At 34.3% G+C, this 20,490-nt stretch overlaps 1 protein-coding gene across 1 annotated transcript in view; it reads right to left on the bottom strand.

Moving 5' to 3' along the window:
* Window positions 1-2,132: 2,132 nt before the first annotated feature.
* The window catches only part of PDC (phosducin), a 43,536-nt gene continuing 25,178 nt past the window's right edge, over window positions 2,133-20,490 (bottom strand). The window contains exons 2-3 of the mRNA XM_082402309.1: window positions 18,817-18,968; window positions 2,133-16,140 (exon numbers count right to left, since the gene is read on the bottom strand). Coding sequence (XP_082258435.1) covers window positions 15,616-16,140; window positions 18,817-18,968 — 677 coding nt within the window. The 3' untranslated portion in view covers window positions 2,133-15,615. The remainder of the gene's footprint in view (window positions 16,141-18,816; window positions 18,969-20,490) is intronic.

Below are 20,490 nucleotides of genomic sequence, written 5' to 3'. Positions count from 1 at the left end.
AAGTCTGAAGTCAGGGAGTCTGATTCTTTCAGCTCCATTTTTTCCCCTCAAGATTGCTTTGGCTATTCGGGGTCCTTTGTGTCTTCATACAAATTTTAAGATTTTTTGTTTTAGTTCTGTAAAAAATGCCATTGCTAATTTGATAGAGATTGCATTGAATCTGTAGATTGCTTTGGGTAGTATAGTCATTTTCACAATATTGATTCTTCCAATCCAAGAACATGGTATATCTCTCCATCTGTTTGTGTCATCTTTGATTTCTTTCATCAGTGTCTTATAGTTTTCTGAGTACAGGTCTTTTGTCTCCTTAGGTAGGTTTATCCCTAGGTACTTTATTCTTTTTGTTGCAGTGGTGAATGGGATTGTTTCCTTAATCTCTCCTTCTGGTCTTTAGTTGTTAATGTATAGGAATGCAAGAGATTTCTGTTCATTAATTTTGTATTCTGCCACTTTACCAAATTCATTCATTTGCTCTAGTAGTTTTCTGGTGGCATCTTTAGGATTCTCTATGTATAGTACCATGTCATCTGTAAACAGTGACACTTTCACTTCTTCTTTTCCAATTTGTATTTCTTTTATTTCTTTTGCTTCTCTGATTGCTGTGGCTAGGACTTCCAAAACTATGTTGAAATAAGAGTGGCGAGAGTGGACATCCTTGTTTTGTTCCTGATCTTAGAGGAAATGCTTTCAGTTTTTCACTATTGAGAATGATGTTTGCCGTGGGTTTTGTCATATACGGCCTTTATTATGTTGAGGTAGGTTCCCTCTATGCCCACTTTCTGGAGAGATTTTATCATAAATCAGTGTTGAATTTTGTCAAAAGCTTTTTCTGCATCTATTGAGATGATCTTATGGTTTTTATTATTCAGTGTTTTAATATGGTGTATCACATTGATTGATTTGTGTATATTGAAGAATCCTTGCATCCCTGGGATAAATTACACTTGATCATGGTGTATGATCCTTTTAATCTGCTGTTGGAATCTGTTTGCTAGTATTTTGTTGAGGATTTTTGCATCTGTATTCATCAGTGATATTGGTCTGTAATTTTCTTGTTTTGTAATATCTTTGTCTGTTTTTGGTATCGGGGTGATGGTGATCTTGTAGAATGGGTTTGGGAGAGTTCCTTCCTCTGCAATTTTTTGGAAGAGTTTGAGAAGGATGGGTGTTAGCTCTTCTCTAAATGTTTGATAGTATTCCCCTGTGAAGCCATCTGGTCCTGGACTTTTGTTTGTTGGAAGATTTTTAATCACAGTTTCAATTTCATTACTTGTGATTGGTCTGTTCATATTTTCTATTTCTTCCTGGTTCAGTCTTGGAAGGTTATACCTTTCTAAGAATTTGTCCATTTCTTCCAGGTTGTCCATTTTATTGGCATAGAGTTGCTTGTAGTAGTCTCTTAGGATGCTTTTTATTTCTGCGGTGTCCATTGTAACTTCTCCTTTTTCATTTCTGATTTTATTGATTTGAGTCCTCTCCCTCTTTTTCTTGATGAGCCTGGCTATTGGTTTATCAATTTTGTTTATCTTCTCAAAGAACCAGCTTTTAGTTTTATTGATCTTTGCTATTGTTTTCTTTGTTTCTATTTCATTTATTTCTGCTCTGATCTTTATGATTTCTTTCCTTCTGCTAACTTTGGGTTTTGTTTGTTCTTCTTTCTCTAGTTCCTTTAGGTGTAAGGTTAGATTGTTTATTTGAGATTTTTCTTGTTTCTGGAGGTAAGCTTGTATAGCTATAAACTTCCCTCTTAGAACTGTTTTTGTTGCATCCCATAGCTTTTGGATCATCGTGTTTTCATTGTCATTTGTCTGTAGGTATTTTTTGATTTTCTCTTTGATTTCTTCAGTGGTCTCTTTGTTATTTAGTAATGTATTGTTTAGCCTCCATGTGTTTGTGTTTTTTACATGTTTTTCCCTGTAATTGATTTCTAGTCTCATAACGTTGTGGTCAGAAGAGATGCTGGGTATGATTTCAATTTTCTTAAATTTACTGAGGCTTGATTTTTGACCCAAGATGTGATCTATCCTGGAGAATGTTCCATGCACACTTGAGAAGAAAGTGTAATCTGCTGTTTTTGGATGGACTGTCCTATAAATATCAATTAAATCTATCTGATCTATTGTGTCATTTAAAGCTTGTGTTTTGTTATTAACTTTCTGTTTACATGATCTGTCCATTGGTGTAAGTGAGGTGTTAAATTCCCCCACTATTATTGTGTTACTGTCGATTTCCTTTCTTATAGCTGTTAGCAGTTGCCTTATGTATTGAGGTGCTCCTACGTTGGGTGCATATATATTTATAATTGTTATATGTTCTTCTTGGATTGATCCCTTGATCATTATGTAGTGTCCTTCCTTGTCTCTTGAAACATTCTTTATTTTAATGTCTATTTTATCTGATATGTGTATTGCTACTCCAGCTTTCTTTTGATTTCCATTTGCATGGAATATCTTTTTCCATCCCCTCACTTTCTTATAGACAGCATATATATGGGTCTCGTTTTTGTATCCATTCAGCGAGCCTGTGTCTTTTGGTTGGAGCATTTAATCCATTCCCATTTATGGTGATTATCAATATGTATGTTCCTATCACCATTTATTTAATTGTTTTGGGTTTGTTTTTGTACGTCCTTTTCTTCTCTTGTGTTTCCCACTTGGAGAAATTCCTTCAGCATTTGTTGTAGAGCTTGTTTGGTGGTGCTGAATTCTTTTTGCTTTTGCTTGTCTCTAACGCTTTTGATTTCTCCATCAAATCTGAATGAGATCCTTGCTGGGTAGAGTAATCTTGCCCAGGAAGATTAAATATATCATGCCACTCCCTTCTGGCTTGCAGAGTTTCTGCTGAGAAATCAGCTGTTAACCTTATGGGAGTTCCCTTCTATGTTATTTGTTGTTTTTCCCTTGTTGAATTTAATAATTTTTCTTTGTCTTTAATTTTTGCCTATTTGATTACTATGTGTCTCTGCCTGTTTCTCCTTGGGTTTATCCTGACTGTGACTCTCTGTGCTTCCTGGACTTGGGTGGCTATTCCTTTCCCATGTTAGAGAAGTTTTCGACTATAATCTCTTCAAATATTTTCTCGGGTCCTTTCGCTCTCTCTTCTCCTTCTGGGACCCCTATAATGTGAATGTCATTGCATTTAATGTTGTCCCAGAGGTCTCTTAGGCTGTCTTCATTTCTTTTCATTCTTTTTTCTTTATTCTGTTCCACAGCAGTGAATTCCACCATTCTGTCTTCCAGGTCACTTATCCATTCTTCTGCCTCAGTTATTCTGCTATTGATTCCTTCTAGTGTATTTTTCATTTCAGTTGTTGTATTGTTCATCTCTGTTTGTTTGTTCCTTAATTCTTCTAGATGTTTGTTCTTCAATTCTTCTAGGTCTTTGTTAAACATTTCTTGCCTCTTCTCTATCTTTGCTGCCATTCTTTTTCTGAGGTCCTGGATTATCTTCACTATCATTATTCTGAATTCTTTTTCTGGAAGGTTGCCTATCTCCACTTCATTTAGTTGTTTTTCTGGGGTTTTATCTTGTTCCTTCACCTGGTACAGAGTCCTCTGCCTTTCATTTTGTCTATCTTTTTGTGAATGTGGTTTTCTTTCCACAGGCTGCAGGATTGTAGTTCTTCTTGCTTCTGTGTCATTATGTTTTAAATGTATTTCTTTTGAACAGCAAGTACCTTGATTTTTAAAGTCTAATTTGAGAATATGTGCCTTTTAACTAGTGAGTTTAAATCATTTATGTTTTTGTTACTATTGTTATGTTCGGAACTCTTTCTACTTTAAATGTTCACTTTGCCACTTAGAAGATAATGCTCGTTTCAAATGGATAGCAATTCACTGCTATTCACCTCAGGAAAAGTCAAATCAGGTTTAACATTCCTTCCCATTCCCCCACCAAAACAAAAGCTACAACAAAATTATTTATAAATCCCTCTTCTCCTTAAACACTCAAAGTAGGAAAATGATGGGCAAAAATGGCATCTGTATTTTTAATAAAAGATAAATATACTGTAAAGCCATGGTTTTATTCTTCTAAACTTCTTGGGACTTATGTAGCTTGTTATGTAAGCCTCTGTAATTCAAGTTGCCTAGCCAGTTTAATTTCATGTGTGATTATCATTGCCTGTTGAAAGTGCATTAATTTGTTAGAACAGGAACAGTGTAGGGGAGTTAATTATATGTTGTCAGCAATGAATAAATGTCAACGTTTAAAAATGAATTATTATTTTTGAGATACCATGATTAAATCAAACTAGTATGTGTTCAGGGATTGGGAGTGGGGGTGGACACTCTGAGAAATAAAATAGCCTAGGGTGAAACACCTGGTTTTGTGAAAACTAATTTTTGAAGCATTATCTTACATACTATGGCAAAATAAAAGAGCCCTGAAAGATATAAGGACTTTGACACTCGTTATAACTGAGAACCTCAAGTAAAGATAAAATGCAATGTTTTCTCTAAATGCTATTGCCCAAATAAGGAAAACTTATAATTGAAAACTGAGATTAGTGTATACTTAACCTTGTTCTCTCTGCCCAGGACCATGGCCACTGCATTAGTTGTTGGAGTTGTGAGACTTACTGAAGCTTTGTCTGGATTCCAGGTAACTTTTGTTTTGTTTTGTTTTCTGTAGAATTGCCATATGGACTTGAATATATTAAAACATATTTTCTAATCTTACAGAATCCCAATTTTGGTTGTTCCTGTGTTCTTTGTACTGATGACTGCTTTGTGAGGAGTATGATGTAATGTGAATAGTGTAGGCACTAGGCATTAAGTTCAAACTCTACATCTTAGTACCTTTATAAACCTGGACAAATGAACTAACCACAAACACTTCAATTCCTCCATCCTCTGTGTTAGTTAACTTGATTGGTGGTGGGGGAGATCCTCTCACAGTGTATATGTATATCAAATCATCATGTTGTATACTTTAGATGTCTTACAATTTTGTCAATTATACCCCAAATAAGCTGAAAAAAATTGTCTCTGTCCTTGAGCAGGATGTATTAAAAACATTGCTCTGCCTATCTCATAGAGGAATTGTGAGAATCAAATGAGGTAATGTATGTGAAATTCTTATAGATATTATAACACATTATAAAAATGTTAGCTATGTTATTTGGAATCTCCAAAGCTACTATTGCATAGCATGGATAGTATTGCCTTCACATGAATTCTTTAGTAATCACAACTTACATGGTGTTTTTGCCTTTATATTTGTTTCAGTAATTTAATATTTAATTTGTTTGTGAGGTGCTTTACTTTCATAACAGGATATACAAACAGCTGCCCATGACAAATGTAGTTGTTCTTAAATAACTTCTCAAATTTTCTTGCTAAAGGCACAAGGGTTATTGAAACAACATATATATACCAAATTTTTTCAAGTAAAGTTGCTGTAAAAAATAATAACTTTTGTCATAAAACCTGCAGGTCTTTATCTAAATTTGTGTCAATACCATAGTAGTCTTTATAATCTTTTTAGACTTCAAACATTCAGTTAGGGATCAAACGCTTGAAAGTTGACTAAATCATTGCTGTTAAGTATTTTTTTAATTAAAAAAAATTTTAAATTGAGGTATAGTTGATTTACAATATTACATTAGTTTCAGGTATACAACATAGTGTTTCACACTTTTTATAGAATATACTCCATTAAAAGTTATTAGAAAATAATGGCTAAAATTCCCAGTGCTGTACAATGTATTCTTGTTCCTTATCTATTTTTACATAATGGTTTATATCTCTTAATCCCATATCCCTATCTTGCTCCTCCCCTCTTCCCTTTCCCCACTGGTAACCACTAATTTGTTCTCTGTATCTGTGAGTTTGTTTCTTTTTTGTTATATTCATTTGTTTGTTTTATTTTTTAGATTCCACATATAAGTGATATCATGTAGTATTTGTCTTTCTCTGTCTGACTTATTTCACTAAGCATAATATCCTACAGGTTCATCCATGTTGTTGCAAATGGCAAAACTTCATTCTCTTTTATGGTTGAGTAGTATTTCACTGTATATATCTAAATCTTCTTTATCTATTCATATGTTGATGGATACTTAGGTTGCTTCCATATCTTGGTAATTGTAAATAATGCTTCTATGAACACTGGGGTGCCCATAACTTTTCAAATTAGTGTTTTCATTTTCTTTGGCTATATACACCAGGAGTGGAATTATTGAATCATATTGTAGTTCTATTTTTGAGGAACCTCCATACTGTTTTCCACAGTGACTATACCAATTTACATTCCCATCAACAGTGTACAGTGTAGCAGGTTCCCTTTTCTCCATATCGTTGCCAACATTTATAATTTGTGGTCTTTTTGATGATAGCCATTCTGCCAGGTGTGCGGTAACATCTCATTATGGTTTTGACTTGCATTTGTCTGATGATTAGTGATACTGAGCATCTTTTCATGTGCCTGTTGGCCATCTCTATATCTCTTTTGGAAAAATATGTATTCAGGTCTTCTGCCCATTTTTTAATCAGGTTGTTTGTTTCTGTTTTTGGATATTGAGTTGTGTGGACTGTTTATATATTTTGGAGAGTAACCCCTTTAATGGGACATCTGTTTGTGTCATCTTCAATCTCTTTCATCAGTGTCTTAATTTTTTAGTATTGGTCTTTTACATCCTTAGGTAGGTTTATTCCTAGGTATTTTGTTCTTTTTGATGTGATTGCAAATGGGATTGTTTCCTTAATTTCTCTTTTTGATAGTTGTTAGTTGTTTCTCTTTTTTTGTTGTTAGTGTATAGAAATGCAACAGATTTCTGTATATTAATTTTGTGTCCTGCAACTTTACCGATTGATGAGCTTTAGTAGTTTTTTGGTGGTGTCTTTAGGATTTTCTAAGTACAGTATCATGTCATCTGCAAACAGTGACAGTTTTACTTCTTCCTTTCCAATCTAGATTCATTTTATTTCTTTTTCTGGTCTGATTGTTGTGGGTAGGTCTTCCAATACTATGTTGAATAAAATTGACTAGAATGAGCACACTTGTCTTGTTCCTGATCTTAGAGGAAATGCTGTCAGCTTTTCACCATTAAATATGAGGTTAGTTGTGGGCTTATCATATATGGCTTTTATTATGTTGAGGTATGTTCCCTCTATGCCCACTTTCTGAAAATGGATCTTGAATTTTACCAAAAGCTTTTTCTGCATTTATTCAAATGATTATATGGTTTTTATTTTTCAATTTGTTATTGTGGTGTATCACATTGATTAATTTGTGGATATTGAAGCATCCTTTCTTTTTAAAAAAATTTTTTTAAAAATTTATTTATTTTATTTATTTATTTTTGGCTGTGTTGGGTCTTCATTGTTGCACGCAGGCTTTCTCTAGTTTTGGCGGGTGGGGGCTACTCTTTGTTGAGGTGCGCAGACTTCTCATTGCAGTAGCTTCTCGTTGCAGAGCACGGGCTCTAGGTGTGCCGGCTTCAGTAGTTGTGGCACATGGGCTCAGTAGTTGTGGCTCACAGGCTCTAGAGTGCAGGCTCAGTAGTTGTGGCACACGGGCTTAGTTGCTCCACGGCATGTGGGATCTTCCCAGACCAGGGCTCGAACCTGTGTCCCCTGCATTGACAGGCAGATTCTTAACCACTGTGCCGCCAGGGAAGCCCTGAAGCATCCTTTCATCATTGGAGTAAATCCCACTTGGTCAAGTTTTATGATCCTTTTAATGTCTTATTGGATTCAGTTTGTAATATTTTGTTGAGTTTTGCATCTATGTTCATCAGTGATATTGGCCTGTAATTTTCTTTGTGATATCTTTGTTTGGTTTTGATATTAGGGTGATAGCTTCATAGGGTGAGTTCAGAAGTGTTCCTTCCCCTGCAATTTTTTAGAACAGTTTGGTAGAATTCATCTGTGAAGCCATATAGTCCTAGGCTTTCGTTTGTTGGGAGTTTTTAAATTACTGATTCAATTTCATTACTGGTAATTGTTCTGTTCATACCTTCTATTTCTTCCTGGTTCAGTCTTGGGAGATTGTACATTTCTAGGAATTTTTCCATTTCTTCTAGGATGTCCATTTTATTGGCATATAGTTGCTCATAGTAGTCTCCTATGATCCTTTGTATTTCTGTGGTTTCCATTCTAACTTCTCCTTTTTCATTTCTGATTTTACTGATTTTGGGCCTCTCTGTTTTTTCCTTGATGAGTCTGGCTAGGGGTTTATCAATTTTGTTTATTATAAGAGCCAGTTCTTAGTTTCATTGATCTTTTCTATTGTTCTTTTAGTCTCTATTTTATTTATTCCTCTTCTGATTCTTTATTATTTCTTGCCTTCTACCAACTTAGGGTTTTGTTTGTTTTTCTTTTGCTAGTTCCTTTAGATGTAAGGTTAGGTTGTTTATTTGAGATTTTTCTTGTTTCCTGAGGTAAGCATGTGTCACCATAAACTTCCCTCTTAGAACTGCTTTTGCTTTGTCCCATAGATTTTTGATTGTTGTATTTATGTTTTCATTTGTCTCCAGGTATTTTTAAAATTCTTCTTTGATTTCTTCAACAATCTATTGATTGTTTAGTAGCATATTATTTAGCCTCCACGTGTTTGTGGTTTTTGAAGTTTTTTTCTTGTAGTTGATTTCTAGTCTCATAGATATATGCTCAGAAAAGATACTTGATATGATTTCACTTTTTAAAAATTTACCATGACTTGTTTTGTGGCCTAGCATGTGATATATCCTGGAGAATATCCCATGAGTACTTGAAGAGAATGTGTATTCTGCTGCTTTGAATGGCATATTCTATATATATCTATTAAGTCCATTAGTCTAATGTGTCATTTAAGGCCAGTGTTCTCTAATTGATTTTCTGGCTGGATGATTTGTCCATTGTTGTAAGAGGGATGTTAACCTGAGAGGAAAGGATTTGAATTTGAGAGTGGTCACCAGCATTCAATGAAGCCAAAAATCAAGATGAGGATTATAGAGTCTAGTGTGTTTGGTGCTAGGTGGCTGTGTTTTATATCCCCCATTTGCCCCTTAAGAACGACTTTCTATCCTTCTCCAACCTGCTTTGTGCCCAGGGAAAGTTGACCTAATACACATCAACAATGTTCTTTTGCCCTCTGGCTTCTGGTTGGGTTTGGACAATGGGAGGCACTGAAGAGAGATAAGAGAACAGAAAGAGAGATAACTCCTGTTATTTATTTTGATATCTCTCTCCCTCCTAGGTCATAGATTGGCAGGGGCAGTGTTCTCTCCCAACAACTAAAGCTCCTGTTGGGCAGCACTTTCCTATAACTATGTCTCTCTGGTTTCCTCAAGGCCTGGGGGTAGTAGTCACTTTCACCTGTTGCTAGCCCTGTGGTGCTTTACCATCCCCTGTTAGTTTCCTGCCCACATTCTTGTATACACAGTCTCTTCATTATACTCCCTTCAATCATACCTTTTCTGTTTGTGCTGTTTCTTGCCAGAAACCTGACTGACACAGAGGTCATTGTTGATCTTTGTTAGAATCACTTTTAGTGGAGTGGTTTAGGAAGAGAGGTGAAGTAAATGGAAAGAAAGAAAGAAAAATATTAAGGACATGGATTTTTTTTTCAAGAGTGTGGCAGTGAAGGGAAGGAGAATGCTAGAGAGCATCATAGCTAGTGAGAATTCTGAAGAACTAGAGAAAAAAATTTTAATGAGAGATGTAGACTTAATTTTAGGTTGTGAATAAGAAGTTAATATAGAAGGAGAAGAAAAATTGTATAATATAAGCAAAAAAGTTGTGAAATTTGAATGTGTTATAATCTGATTAAAATCACAGATGGCAGGATTAGCCTTGTACAGAGAGACATCTTTGAGAACAATGAAATGGTGAATTGAGGATTAATATATGTGGGGTAAATAATTAGGGAACTTCTTGCTGAGGAGGCTCAGTTTCTTCTGTGATGTTGAAGGCAATGTCATTTTTTTCAGAGGGGGAAGGATTTGTGAGAGGAAGACTGACAGGGAATGATAAAGGATGAAATGGTGGCTGTGGGAAATGGAAGAGGGAATTGTTTGCTGGATAAGCTATGGACTGTAGTTGAAATGTCCAGAAATTTGGGGATTTAAAAGAGAAGTGCTTTGGAAGAATAAGAGGATGAAATACAGAGTGTGCTAACAGGAAGGTGGTTGATGTCATCTGCCAAGTGTCTAAGCTACATGGGAAGGACAGAAACCATGAAAATGGAGATAGTGTTAAAAAGACAAGGTTGAGAAATTTGAGGTCTTAAAGAATGTGCATTGGGAGTAAAGGGCTGAGAGAGCTTGAGGGGTAGATGCCTATCATCAGAGAATGGTATATTGAAATTGAAGATTTTTAAAAGAGTAGTGAAAGTAAGGGAGGAACTGAATAGATATGACAGTGTGTTAGCTAATCAGAGAGGCATGAGTGGATGACAATTTCTTCACTGAAATTCTATATCAGCTGGATTCCAGAATATAAGACCTTAGACAGTAATAAACAAAATAAAAATAAATCCCTATCTTTTTAAATTTCAGAAATGTGTGCTCCTAATTGCAAGTCCTGATATGACTATATCTTACCCATTTTAATTACCACCCTCTATTATCTAACATAATTCTATGCATGTATTAGATACTCAAATATTTGTAGAGTATTTGAAAAAAAGAACAAAGAAAAACACATCAAATTTTCATTATAAGATAATAACTTACTAGATATATTTGAGCAGCTAGGTATATGATCGTAATTATATTCTGCAATAAATTCAGTATAAAACTCCTCAAAATTCTGTAGATTTCTTTCTTATTTGTATGTTAATGTTTGTTTGGCACTTCTGTTTTCAGAACTAATTTAATTTGTATTTATTGTGGTATCTACAGTCAATTTGAAATGGCAGGTTTTTTTAAGGATCTTTCTCTTTCAATTCAAATATATAGATTTTAAAAATAAGTTCCTTATATAGAGGAATGTGAGTGATGTGTTTGGGATAGATAATCGCATTCAAACTTCTTCATAAATGAGCCTCTATTTATGTAAGCATATCTTTAAGATCTTATATTTATGTACTATATTACCATTTTACTTCATATATAACTGTTAGTAATTATAACAGTAATAATAACATTGGGTATTGTTTATTATGTGACAGGTGCTGTTCTAAGTAGTTTACACGATTTACTCATTTTTTCCAAAATGTGCTATTATTATTCTTATTTTACAGATGAAGAAACAGGTATAGAGAGGTTAACTAACTTGCCTAAGATCACAAAATTAGTGAGTAGATTCAAACCTAGGAAGTCTGACACTGGTGCTCAGGATATTAACTACCACTACTAATACAGACATAGATTTAGATACAAATGTAGATGCATTTATCATCTGCTTGCTTAAATGTCTGTTTTCTTTACCTTGAGCTCCCTAAGATCAAGGACATTGCATGGCACATTGCAGCTTATCAATAAATATTGTAAACTAATGAAAAATCTTCTCACTTTCCAAGATAATTTTGCTGTTTCCTACAGATTTTCCTATTATATTTATATTACTTTTCAACTAACACTCTTGGCTTTTCTTTCAAGTCTATTCCAATTATTATTTCGGTGGTTTGTTATGAGACATGTTATGACATTTTAAATCTCTACATCTAAAACTTCATTCTTTTGCTGAGACAAAAATTATCTCTTCCTCTCCTCCTGCCAAATATCACAGCAGATTAAGTGTTTACATGAGGGGAGTTTGTAGTCCAAGATTTCTGCAACAGCGGGCTTCAAATATTCTAGTCAAATCCTGCCTTTTTCCGACTCTTCCTGATGAGTGTTACCATCAAAGCTTCACTCTGGCATCTATTAGTCCCTGAGTGCTTATTTTGAGAATGATTGCTATCATCACTACTCCCTTTACATAGGTGCCACCTAGTTACTTTTGTTTTGACAATTATGGGTTAAATACATTCCAGAGTTTAGTCCTGCTTAAGCTTGCTAGCTCTCTATTTTAAATTAATGCACAGTGGGTCATTTCTTACAAGAGTAAAGCTTTCATTAAACAGGAATCTTTCAAAGCACTCATTTTTATTCTTTTCTATAGATGAGAGACTTCTTTCACCATTAAGTGATGCTTTTCTCCCCTCTGCCCTACAAAGCTACACTACACTGCAGTTAATAATGACTGGTGATTGAAAAGAACTTATACTTTAATCTTAAAATATTGTTCTCTTTAGAGATACATGTTTGACTATCCTTCCCCACTGCCTTGTGATCATCTTTTTAAGTATTTACTTCCAGTCCATGGAATTAATATCACCCTAAAAGACCAGTTCCACTAAGGAGTTTTTAAATGATAAATATCACATATAAGGATCCTGTTCTTTGCTATGGTTTTTAAGTCCAGTAATTCCCTAACAGAGAACACTGTAAGGGATTAATAAATTCATTAGCAGTTACTCAATAGGAGAAAACATGTGGAACTCTTTTAAAAATCGCCTCATTTTATATATAATTACCCTTCAGTCTCCCTCCTAGCATTCATCAATTTAGAAATAAGCCATAGGGTATTTAAAATGCCTTTCCCAATTGATAAAGAGGAATAGAAGGTGGAATTTTGGATTCATAAGCAGAAACTACCTATTGCAGTAACTACATGTTAAGGACTGGTCAATATAAGCTGGCCACAGTTAGGAATTCTATCTCACCCATATTTGAATCACCAATATCTAGTATAATTGCAGACCTTCTTTTTCTTTCACATTCTTCTTTTCCTTTTTTCTTCCCTTCCTCCAGTTGAGACATAGGATTTTGGGGTCTAGGAGAGAGGTAGAGCTGGAAATGTGAGTTTGAAAGCAGTCTGAATATAAATGGTATTTAAGACTGTAGACAGGAGGGAGTTACCTAGGGTGAATGTTTAGAGAAGTTAGAGAAGGAGACTTAGAAGAATAGTCAGTAGGATAGAAGCAGGATGTGTTCAAAGAAGCCAAAAAAGTGACTTAAAAATAGGGGAGGTGGTCAGCTCTGACACATGCTTATAGGAGATAGAATAAAATAAGGAATAATGCTGAGTCTAAACTCATACTCTTCACTGTACAACAGGCCAATAAATCGAGAGATGAGTTGTTGGGGCAAGGAATAGCAACTTTATTCAGAAAGCCAGCAGACCAAGATAGTGGACTAATGTCCCAAAGAACCATCTCACCTGAGTTAGAATTCAGGTTTGTTTTATACTAAAAGGGGAAGGGGTGTGGTAGATTGTTGCAAACTTCTTGGTGCCATAATCCTTTGTTCTTGCATCTGTCTATGTAAGTCTGGTCACAGTGTTCCTATAAACCTCCAACAAGACAAATGTTATACTCAGTTCTGCAACTTTATATCTCTAGATGAATGGAAAAGTGTTATACCTTTAAAGGTCAACACCTTGAGAATGGGCTATCCTGTGTATTTCAGGCTATAAGCAACATTATTTTAGTGATTAACTTGCAACAAAAACAGTATAATACAAAGGTTAAAGTAAAAGAAATAGATCCAATATGGAGTCAGATTTGTCCTTCCCTGTTACAATAAGACTTATAAGGAATAAACTTAAGTTTGACAAGGTGATTACAACTGTAATTAGAGTGCTTGGGACAAAGGCCTGATTGGAGTGGGGTGAAAAAAATTAGAAATGAGGAATAAAGATGATGACTTTAGACACTTCTATCAAGAGATGTGACTTTATTTAAAAATTAAAAAAATATATTTATTTTATTCACTTATTTATTATTTTTGGCTCTGTTAGGTCTTAGTCGCGACACACAGGATCTTCATTGCAGCGCGCGGGCTCTTTGTTGTGGTGCGCGGGCTTCTGTCTAGTTGTGGTGTGCGGGTTTTCCCTTCTCTTGTGGCGCGGACTCCAGAGTGCATGAGCTCTGTAGTTTGTGGCACGTGGGCTCTCTCGTTGAGGCGCGAGAGCTCAGTAGTTGTGGCGCGTGTGCTTAGTTGCCCCGTGGCATGTGGGATCTTAGTTCCCCAACCAGGGATCGAACCCTCGTCCCCTGCATTGGGAGGTGGATTCTTTACCACTGGAACACCAGGAAGTCCCCCAAGAGATGTGATTTTAAAGGGAAGCAGAGAAGTGAAGAATAGCTGGAAATTTTAAATTATAAGGGGCATATTTTAAATAGTGGACAATTTAAAAACTCATTTGTAAGCCAATATGAATAATACAGCATAGAGAAAGTGAGAAATAGATGATGCAGATAGAGGGGAAATAATTTCAGGAATAAAATTACTGTGTGGGTGAGCATAGGATCCATAGCACAGTTTGATCAGTCGGGCTGAGCTGCATGAGCTTCTTCCATTTTAACATTAATGGAAACAGTGTTTACATGCAGGTGCATATTTTAGATTGGTAATGGAAAGGTGAGGTAGGGCTCATCTGATAATTTCTGTTTTCTCAATGAAATATGGGCAAGGTGAAGTGTTTGGCATGGGGTAAAAATGTTTTAAGGAAAGAAGAGAAGCCATAAAATAGTCGTTTAGGAGAATGGAGACTAGAATTTGTGACAAATGTCTGGTTTCAACATTGGTTCACCAGAGGAAAATGTGCAAACCTGTTTTAAGCACACTTGTCTCTGAGAACCCACACTTGGTTACTTATCAAGCACCATGTCTTCAAAGATAAGCTATATCACTTTGGCTCTCATTCACTGTCATTTTCCACTCTGATTCAGACACCTAGAAATTTCTTTTATCTTGCTCTTCAGCTCATTCGTGCGTTTAAAAACATTTTTCAAATTATATTTTATTTTGCATTTCCATGTGTTTTGTGTAGGAGGAGAGTTTTCCAAATGTTTTCAAGAGATATGGAAGTAGAACTTCTACTTCTCTGAATTTGTTTCATCATTTATGAAATGGGAGTAATATCTACTTGCAGAATTGTGGTTAAGTATTAGAAATGATATATATAAAATATTGGCCCATAAAAGACAATCAATAAATAATAGTTGTAATTATTATTACCACTAAATATTATTTTGTCTAAAGAATAAAAAGACCTTGCTTCTACCCTGCTTTTTTTCCTAGATAAAGTTAGCTTCTGAAACTCTGAAACTGTATTTTTAAACAATTACTTTTTAAACAATTTTAATGTGCCACAGTGTTTCTAAGTTTCTAATGTATTAGTTTGGTTGGAATATAAGATATCTTACTGAATGATAATTTTTTGTATTTTGAGTTATATAATGTTTTAAGGCCTTGATAATATAATATTTGAGAAAGAATAGACTTTAAATAGGAAATGTATTTTCTTATGAGACTTTATTCTTATTACACAAGCAAAAAAATTACATTAAAAATATAATTTGAAAAACCCAGTAATAACAATGAGGAAAAAACTTGGAGTAAAAAAGCCAATATATAACTTGAAAGGGATTTTTGAAAACTGTCACAATATTATCCATATCCTCTTTGTCTACTAAAATATTACTGAAGACTACAATGTTTTGAAGTAAAGCATTATATCAATTTGAGTAACTAAAACTAAGAAATGCTAATCATATAATTTTAGTGTCAGTCTGGGTTTTTTTTTTCCCAAATTAGAACAGCCATTGCTACACTTGGTGTTCTCTATAGGAATATAAATACTACCAAAATCAATGTTCAATGCTTAAAGGAGAAATATGAGACACTGACATAGTGAATCTTTATTCCATATCTTCTTCCGTGTTGCTCTGCTCTAGGACATGCATTTCTGTTTCAGGTAATAACCCATATTCATTCAGGAAAGATTCCACATCCCCAGTAAAAAATTCTTCGGCAAACTGTTCAGCAACACTAATGAAATTGCTTATGAGTTCCCCACCTTTGTAGACGAGTAGTGTGGGGAGTACATCTGAGGAAAAGCGGTCCCCAGCGCCTGTATTAGAAGCTTTTATTTTACAAAACTTGACCGTAGGGTATTCGGCTGCAAGGCATATTAAGCTACTGTTTAGAGCATCACAACCCTTAATACCGTCTTCATAAATGTGAACAATGATTGTGATTATTTTCTGCTCCTTTTCAATGGTTTCCAGGAATTGCTCCCCAGATTCCAGCTCATAGACAAACCCATATCTAGGCCCGAAACTCAGCTTCTGGTGCATATCCTGCATACACTGCCTACGGTATTTACGAAGGCAATTTTCATCTTCTTTTTCTCTGTGGATTAGCTCATATTCTTGAACGCTCATCTGGAAATAGATGAAAGAAATGATAGAGATCATTCAGTCAGAAATTTATATTCCTTATAATACCAAACCCCTTCTCAACTTAAAGAGTTTGCGTTGGCTGTCCCCCCAACCTCCTGAGATGGCCTTCTCCTTCACCTCATTTGTTCAAATGTCACCTTCTTTATTATTCTACCTAAAAGTGTCCCTGCCCCAGGCTTTCTGTTCTTTATGCTGGTTTATTTTTCTTTGTAGCAATAAACATTACTTGATATTATAGTATATGTTTATTTGTTTCATTGTTTAATATTAGTTTTTCTAACTTTTATGCTGTATGGGGGCAGAATTTAGTGTCTGGCACACAATAGGGGTTCAGTAATTATTTCATGATTAAATACATGCATAAGTATTGCTAAATATAGTTGAGCTATGAGATGGTCATGAAATGTGCCACTTTGGGTGAAAAAAATCCAGCAAGGTCTCCTCTAGAGTGACTCTCATAAAAGTGTATACACATGCGCATGCATGCACAAGTGCCTGTACACGCACTTAAATGTGTTTCCAACAAATGCCTTTGGACATTATTGTCTCCTCCACAAAAATTGTGAAAAAGATTTTTTCTTATCACTTACTAATTTTTTTGGAACATGTAGGATGGAATTTAAGAAAGACAGCTTTTACTACTATTTGGAGTTCACCAGATTAGCCAAAAGACCAGCAGCATCACCATTACCTGAGAAGTTCTGGGAAGTGCAAATTTGGGGACGCCACCCCAGATCTACTGAATCAGACTCTGTAAGTGTGAGGCTGAGTGAGACATGTTTAAACAAGCCCTCTAGGTGATTCATATGCACTGGTTTTACACACACACACAGAAGATATAAAGGAGTGATGATGGGACATAGTGTGACTAAGAGATGTGGAGCAGCCCAGAGCCAGGGAAGTTGGACGACTCCCAAATTTATGGAAAATCTACTATGTCTTAGACAATTTACATAGATTATTTTTCTTAATCTTCACAGTAAACCTATCAGTTAGTTTTTTTACAGAAGATACTGAGATTAAGTAGAAGTATTTGGTGCTCTCATTATTTCCTTCTCTTGTTTCTTCCTCCTATATTTGTTTTTCTAATGTCCTCATTCTTCTTATTATTGTTTTCTGCTTTAAAATTATCGTTCCAACTTAATTTGTTTTAATCCTAAACATTGTTAAATGTTTTATGTAATTTTTAAGTTGCTACCATAGTTCTGCTAATTTAACAGGCTGAACCACAAAATACTGATTTACATATGCATTTGAGCATTCTTATGAGAACTTGTTCCATTCACATCTTCAGGCAAATAGATATTTAGGCATTCAGATACATTTCTAAAGCTTAACCTTAATACAATATTTTTAATCATTATAATGTCTCACATTTGTATAGCATTTTACATGTTTCAAAATACATTCTCATTTATTTTCTCTTCACATCCCTTTAACACAAGTGGAGGAGGTATTGTTATAGTTCCTCAGATAGGAAAATTTAATTGTCTCATCCACATCACATAGTGACTCAGTGAAGGAACCAAAATCTGAAAACGAGATCTTTTTTTTTTTTTCCACTTCCCTCACAAACATTTTATTGCATTAATTTTTTTTTTTGGCTGCTCCAGGTTTTAGTTGCAGCATGAGCACTTCTTAGTTGCAGCACGCAGACTCTTAGTTGCAGCATGCATGCGGGATCTAGTTCCCTGAACCCAGGCCCCCTGCATTGGGAGCACAGTCTTACCCACTGGACCACCAGGGAAGTCCCTGAAAATAAGATCTTAGATTTGAAGATTTTTTACAATGGCCAGAAGCCTAGAACCAAGAATATTTCTGATGCACAGACTGTCTGTTGAGAATCGATATACAACAATCAATATACAACAACTCATATATGCTGGTTTGGAGATAAATAAACCACGAAAGTGATTTTTCCCCACAATGAAAATCACCTTATGGTTTCTTTTAGTATTTCTTTAGTATTGCTGTTGTTTTTATATAAATAATATGTGCTAATTATAAAGATTCAAAACTGAACTAAAAGCTAAAGGAAGGAAGTAATAAATACTGAAATTTTACCACTCTGATACTCTAAGATAATCTCCATCAAGATTTTAGAGATCATCTTTTCATGTTTCACTTTTTAATGTATGTATGATATACACATTATATAATAAGAAATAAGTGAGAATTTTTTAAAATGCTGCTCTTAAAAAAATCATGGATATATTTTTTTCATAGTGTGGCTTATTCTGCTTACCTTCTTCCTCCTCCTTGGAAAGGAGGTTGAGAACTGTCAACCAATCTCACCCTTCCAATTAACCAATATTGTCAATTTGGTGAGTGTCTTTCCATACTTTTCTACATACATGCTCATATAATCATAGAAGCATAAACACATATACAGTGTTTGTTTGTTTTCCATTGCTCTAGAGAATGAGATCATATAACTTAAAATTCTCTGTATCTTGCTTTCTCATGTTGTGGAACTACCTCTAAGTCAACTCATGTATTTGTAACTCATTCTTTTAACAGTTGCCATGTATTTCTTAGTATGGGATGACTTTATAGGCATAGGCGTTTACTGCATTTCCTTTTATTTTTGCTAATACAAACAATACTATAATAAAAACACCCTGTAGATTATTTATTTTTGATTTCTTCTTATCTTACCTTTCTGCTGAATCTTTCTTTTGAGTCTTTGTCATCTCTACTCTGAGGAGAAGACATTTGTCTGAGAATCTCCTTCTTGCTGGGTGGGAATGAATTACTATCTTCACTCTCCAATTTAAACTTTCTCCAATCATTTATTACTCCTTTGGGTCCTGGAATAAAATTTAAAACAAATTGTTTTCCTTTTTACTTTCAAAAGGACTATTTACACAATTGATATTTGTATAAGTATTGCCATGGGAATAGACTTGCTATCTTCTATATCAGAAAAATTATCTTATTTGGGCTAGAAATTTCTGACTGCCTTGCTCATAGAAATGTTCTCCCACATTAATCTTGTTAAGTGGGTTTTGACTAAGAATCTTTCTATAACATCTGTGTTAATGAAAATGCAAATTATGCACTTTGAGCTATTGGAAAAAATTGTGGGTAAAGGTATTAAAAAATTAGAGTATAGAGAGGAAACTAGAATTCTAGAAAAATAGTACTGTCATTAAATAAGAAAGAAACTTCAGCAATAAACCAAAACTGGAAGCACACTATTAACAAAGGAAACTAGGATTTGAGGGGAAACAGATTGAAATGTTATCAAGATCCAGAGAACAATAATGACAATAGCACTTAAAAGACAACCAGTAAGAGGGAGGCCTGACTTCAATTAAAACTAAAATGGCCTTAAGAAATTTATTATATAACCATTCAATTCCTTCTAAGATCCTAAGAATCTTTTTACAAATATAGAAAAGATGGAATTTTCAGATTTAAGAATATTAATTAAATCAAGGATGATCCAACTGAAGTTCTGATGTTCAGTTGCCCTGATAAATAATAACAGTGTTTGGAAGAAGGTCTAAATTCTTGAAAATATGGAGTTTTAAATATCCTTCACTAAAACTTAGCTATATCCATATTTTAATATTGTATTATGTATGTAGATGTATTCTCTCTCCCACATATTTCCTAATAATTTTTATTTATATAATAATAATATACAATTTTAATATAAATTTATTTATATTAATTATGTTCAGACAATCGATGTTTTTTTACTTACTTGTGTAGTCTTCGTTTTCCAGATGTATCTTCTGCATATACAAAATATGCATGTGTATAGCATGCGTTTATGTGTGAAGAAAAGAGAATCCCTTTTTTTCTCTTTTTTTACAAATGGTAGTATATTATGCACACTTCTGTTCACTTTTCTTTTTTTACTTCATAATATATCTTAGAGATTTTTTTCACATATATACATAAACATCCTTTTTAAAAAATGGCGGCATGGTATTCTACTGTGTAGATATTAATTTACTTAGTTTCTTATTGATGTAAATGGTTGCTCCACATTTTTTCTCTGACATATGATTCTGAGTGAAGAATCCTGCACATACATCTTTTTTCCTCTCTGTGCAGGTCTACATATAGGTAATGGTAGTAAAATTGCTTGGTCAAAAAGCATATATATTTCTAATTTTAATATTGCTAAACTACCTTTAAAGAGGTTGTACCAATTTACACTGCTACCAGTAATGTATGAATATGCCTCTTTCCAAAGTGTGATATTAAACTTTTTTACTTTTACAAACCATGTGAAAAAAATGTATTTCACTATATAGTTCTAACTTTGTAAGTGCCTATAAAAATTTTTTTCTAAATAGTCTATTCTATATTTTGCCC

Source organism: Balaenoptera borealis (assembly GCF_965194805.1).
Source record: "Balaenoptera borealis genome assembly, chromosome: 1".
NCBI classification, from domain to species: domain Eukaryota; kingdom Metazoa; phylum Chordata; class Mammalia; order Artiodactyla; family Balaenopteridae; genus Balaenoptera; species Balaenoptera borealis.
Note: the sequence above shows the minus strand (reverse complement) of the source record. Positions and strands in the feature narration are given on the sequence as shown.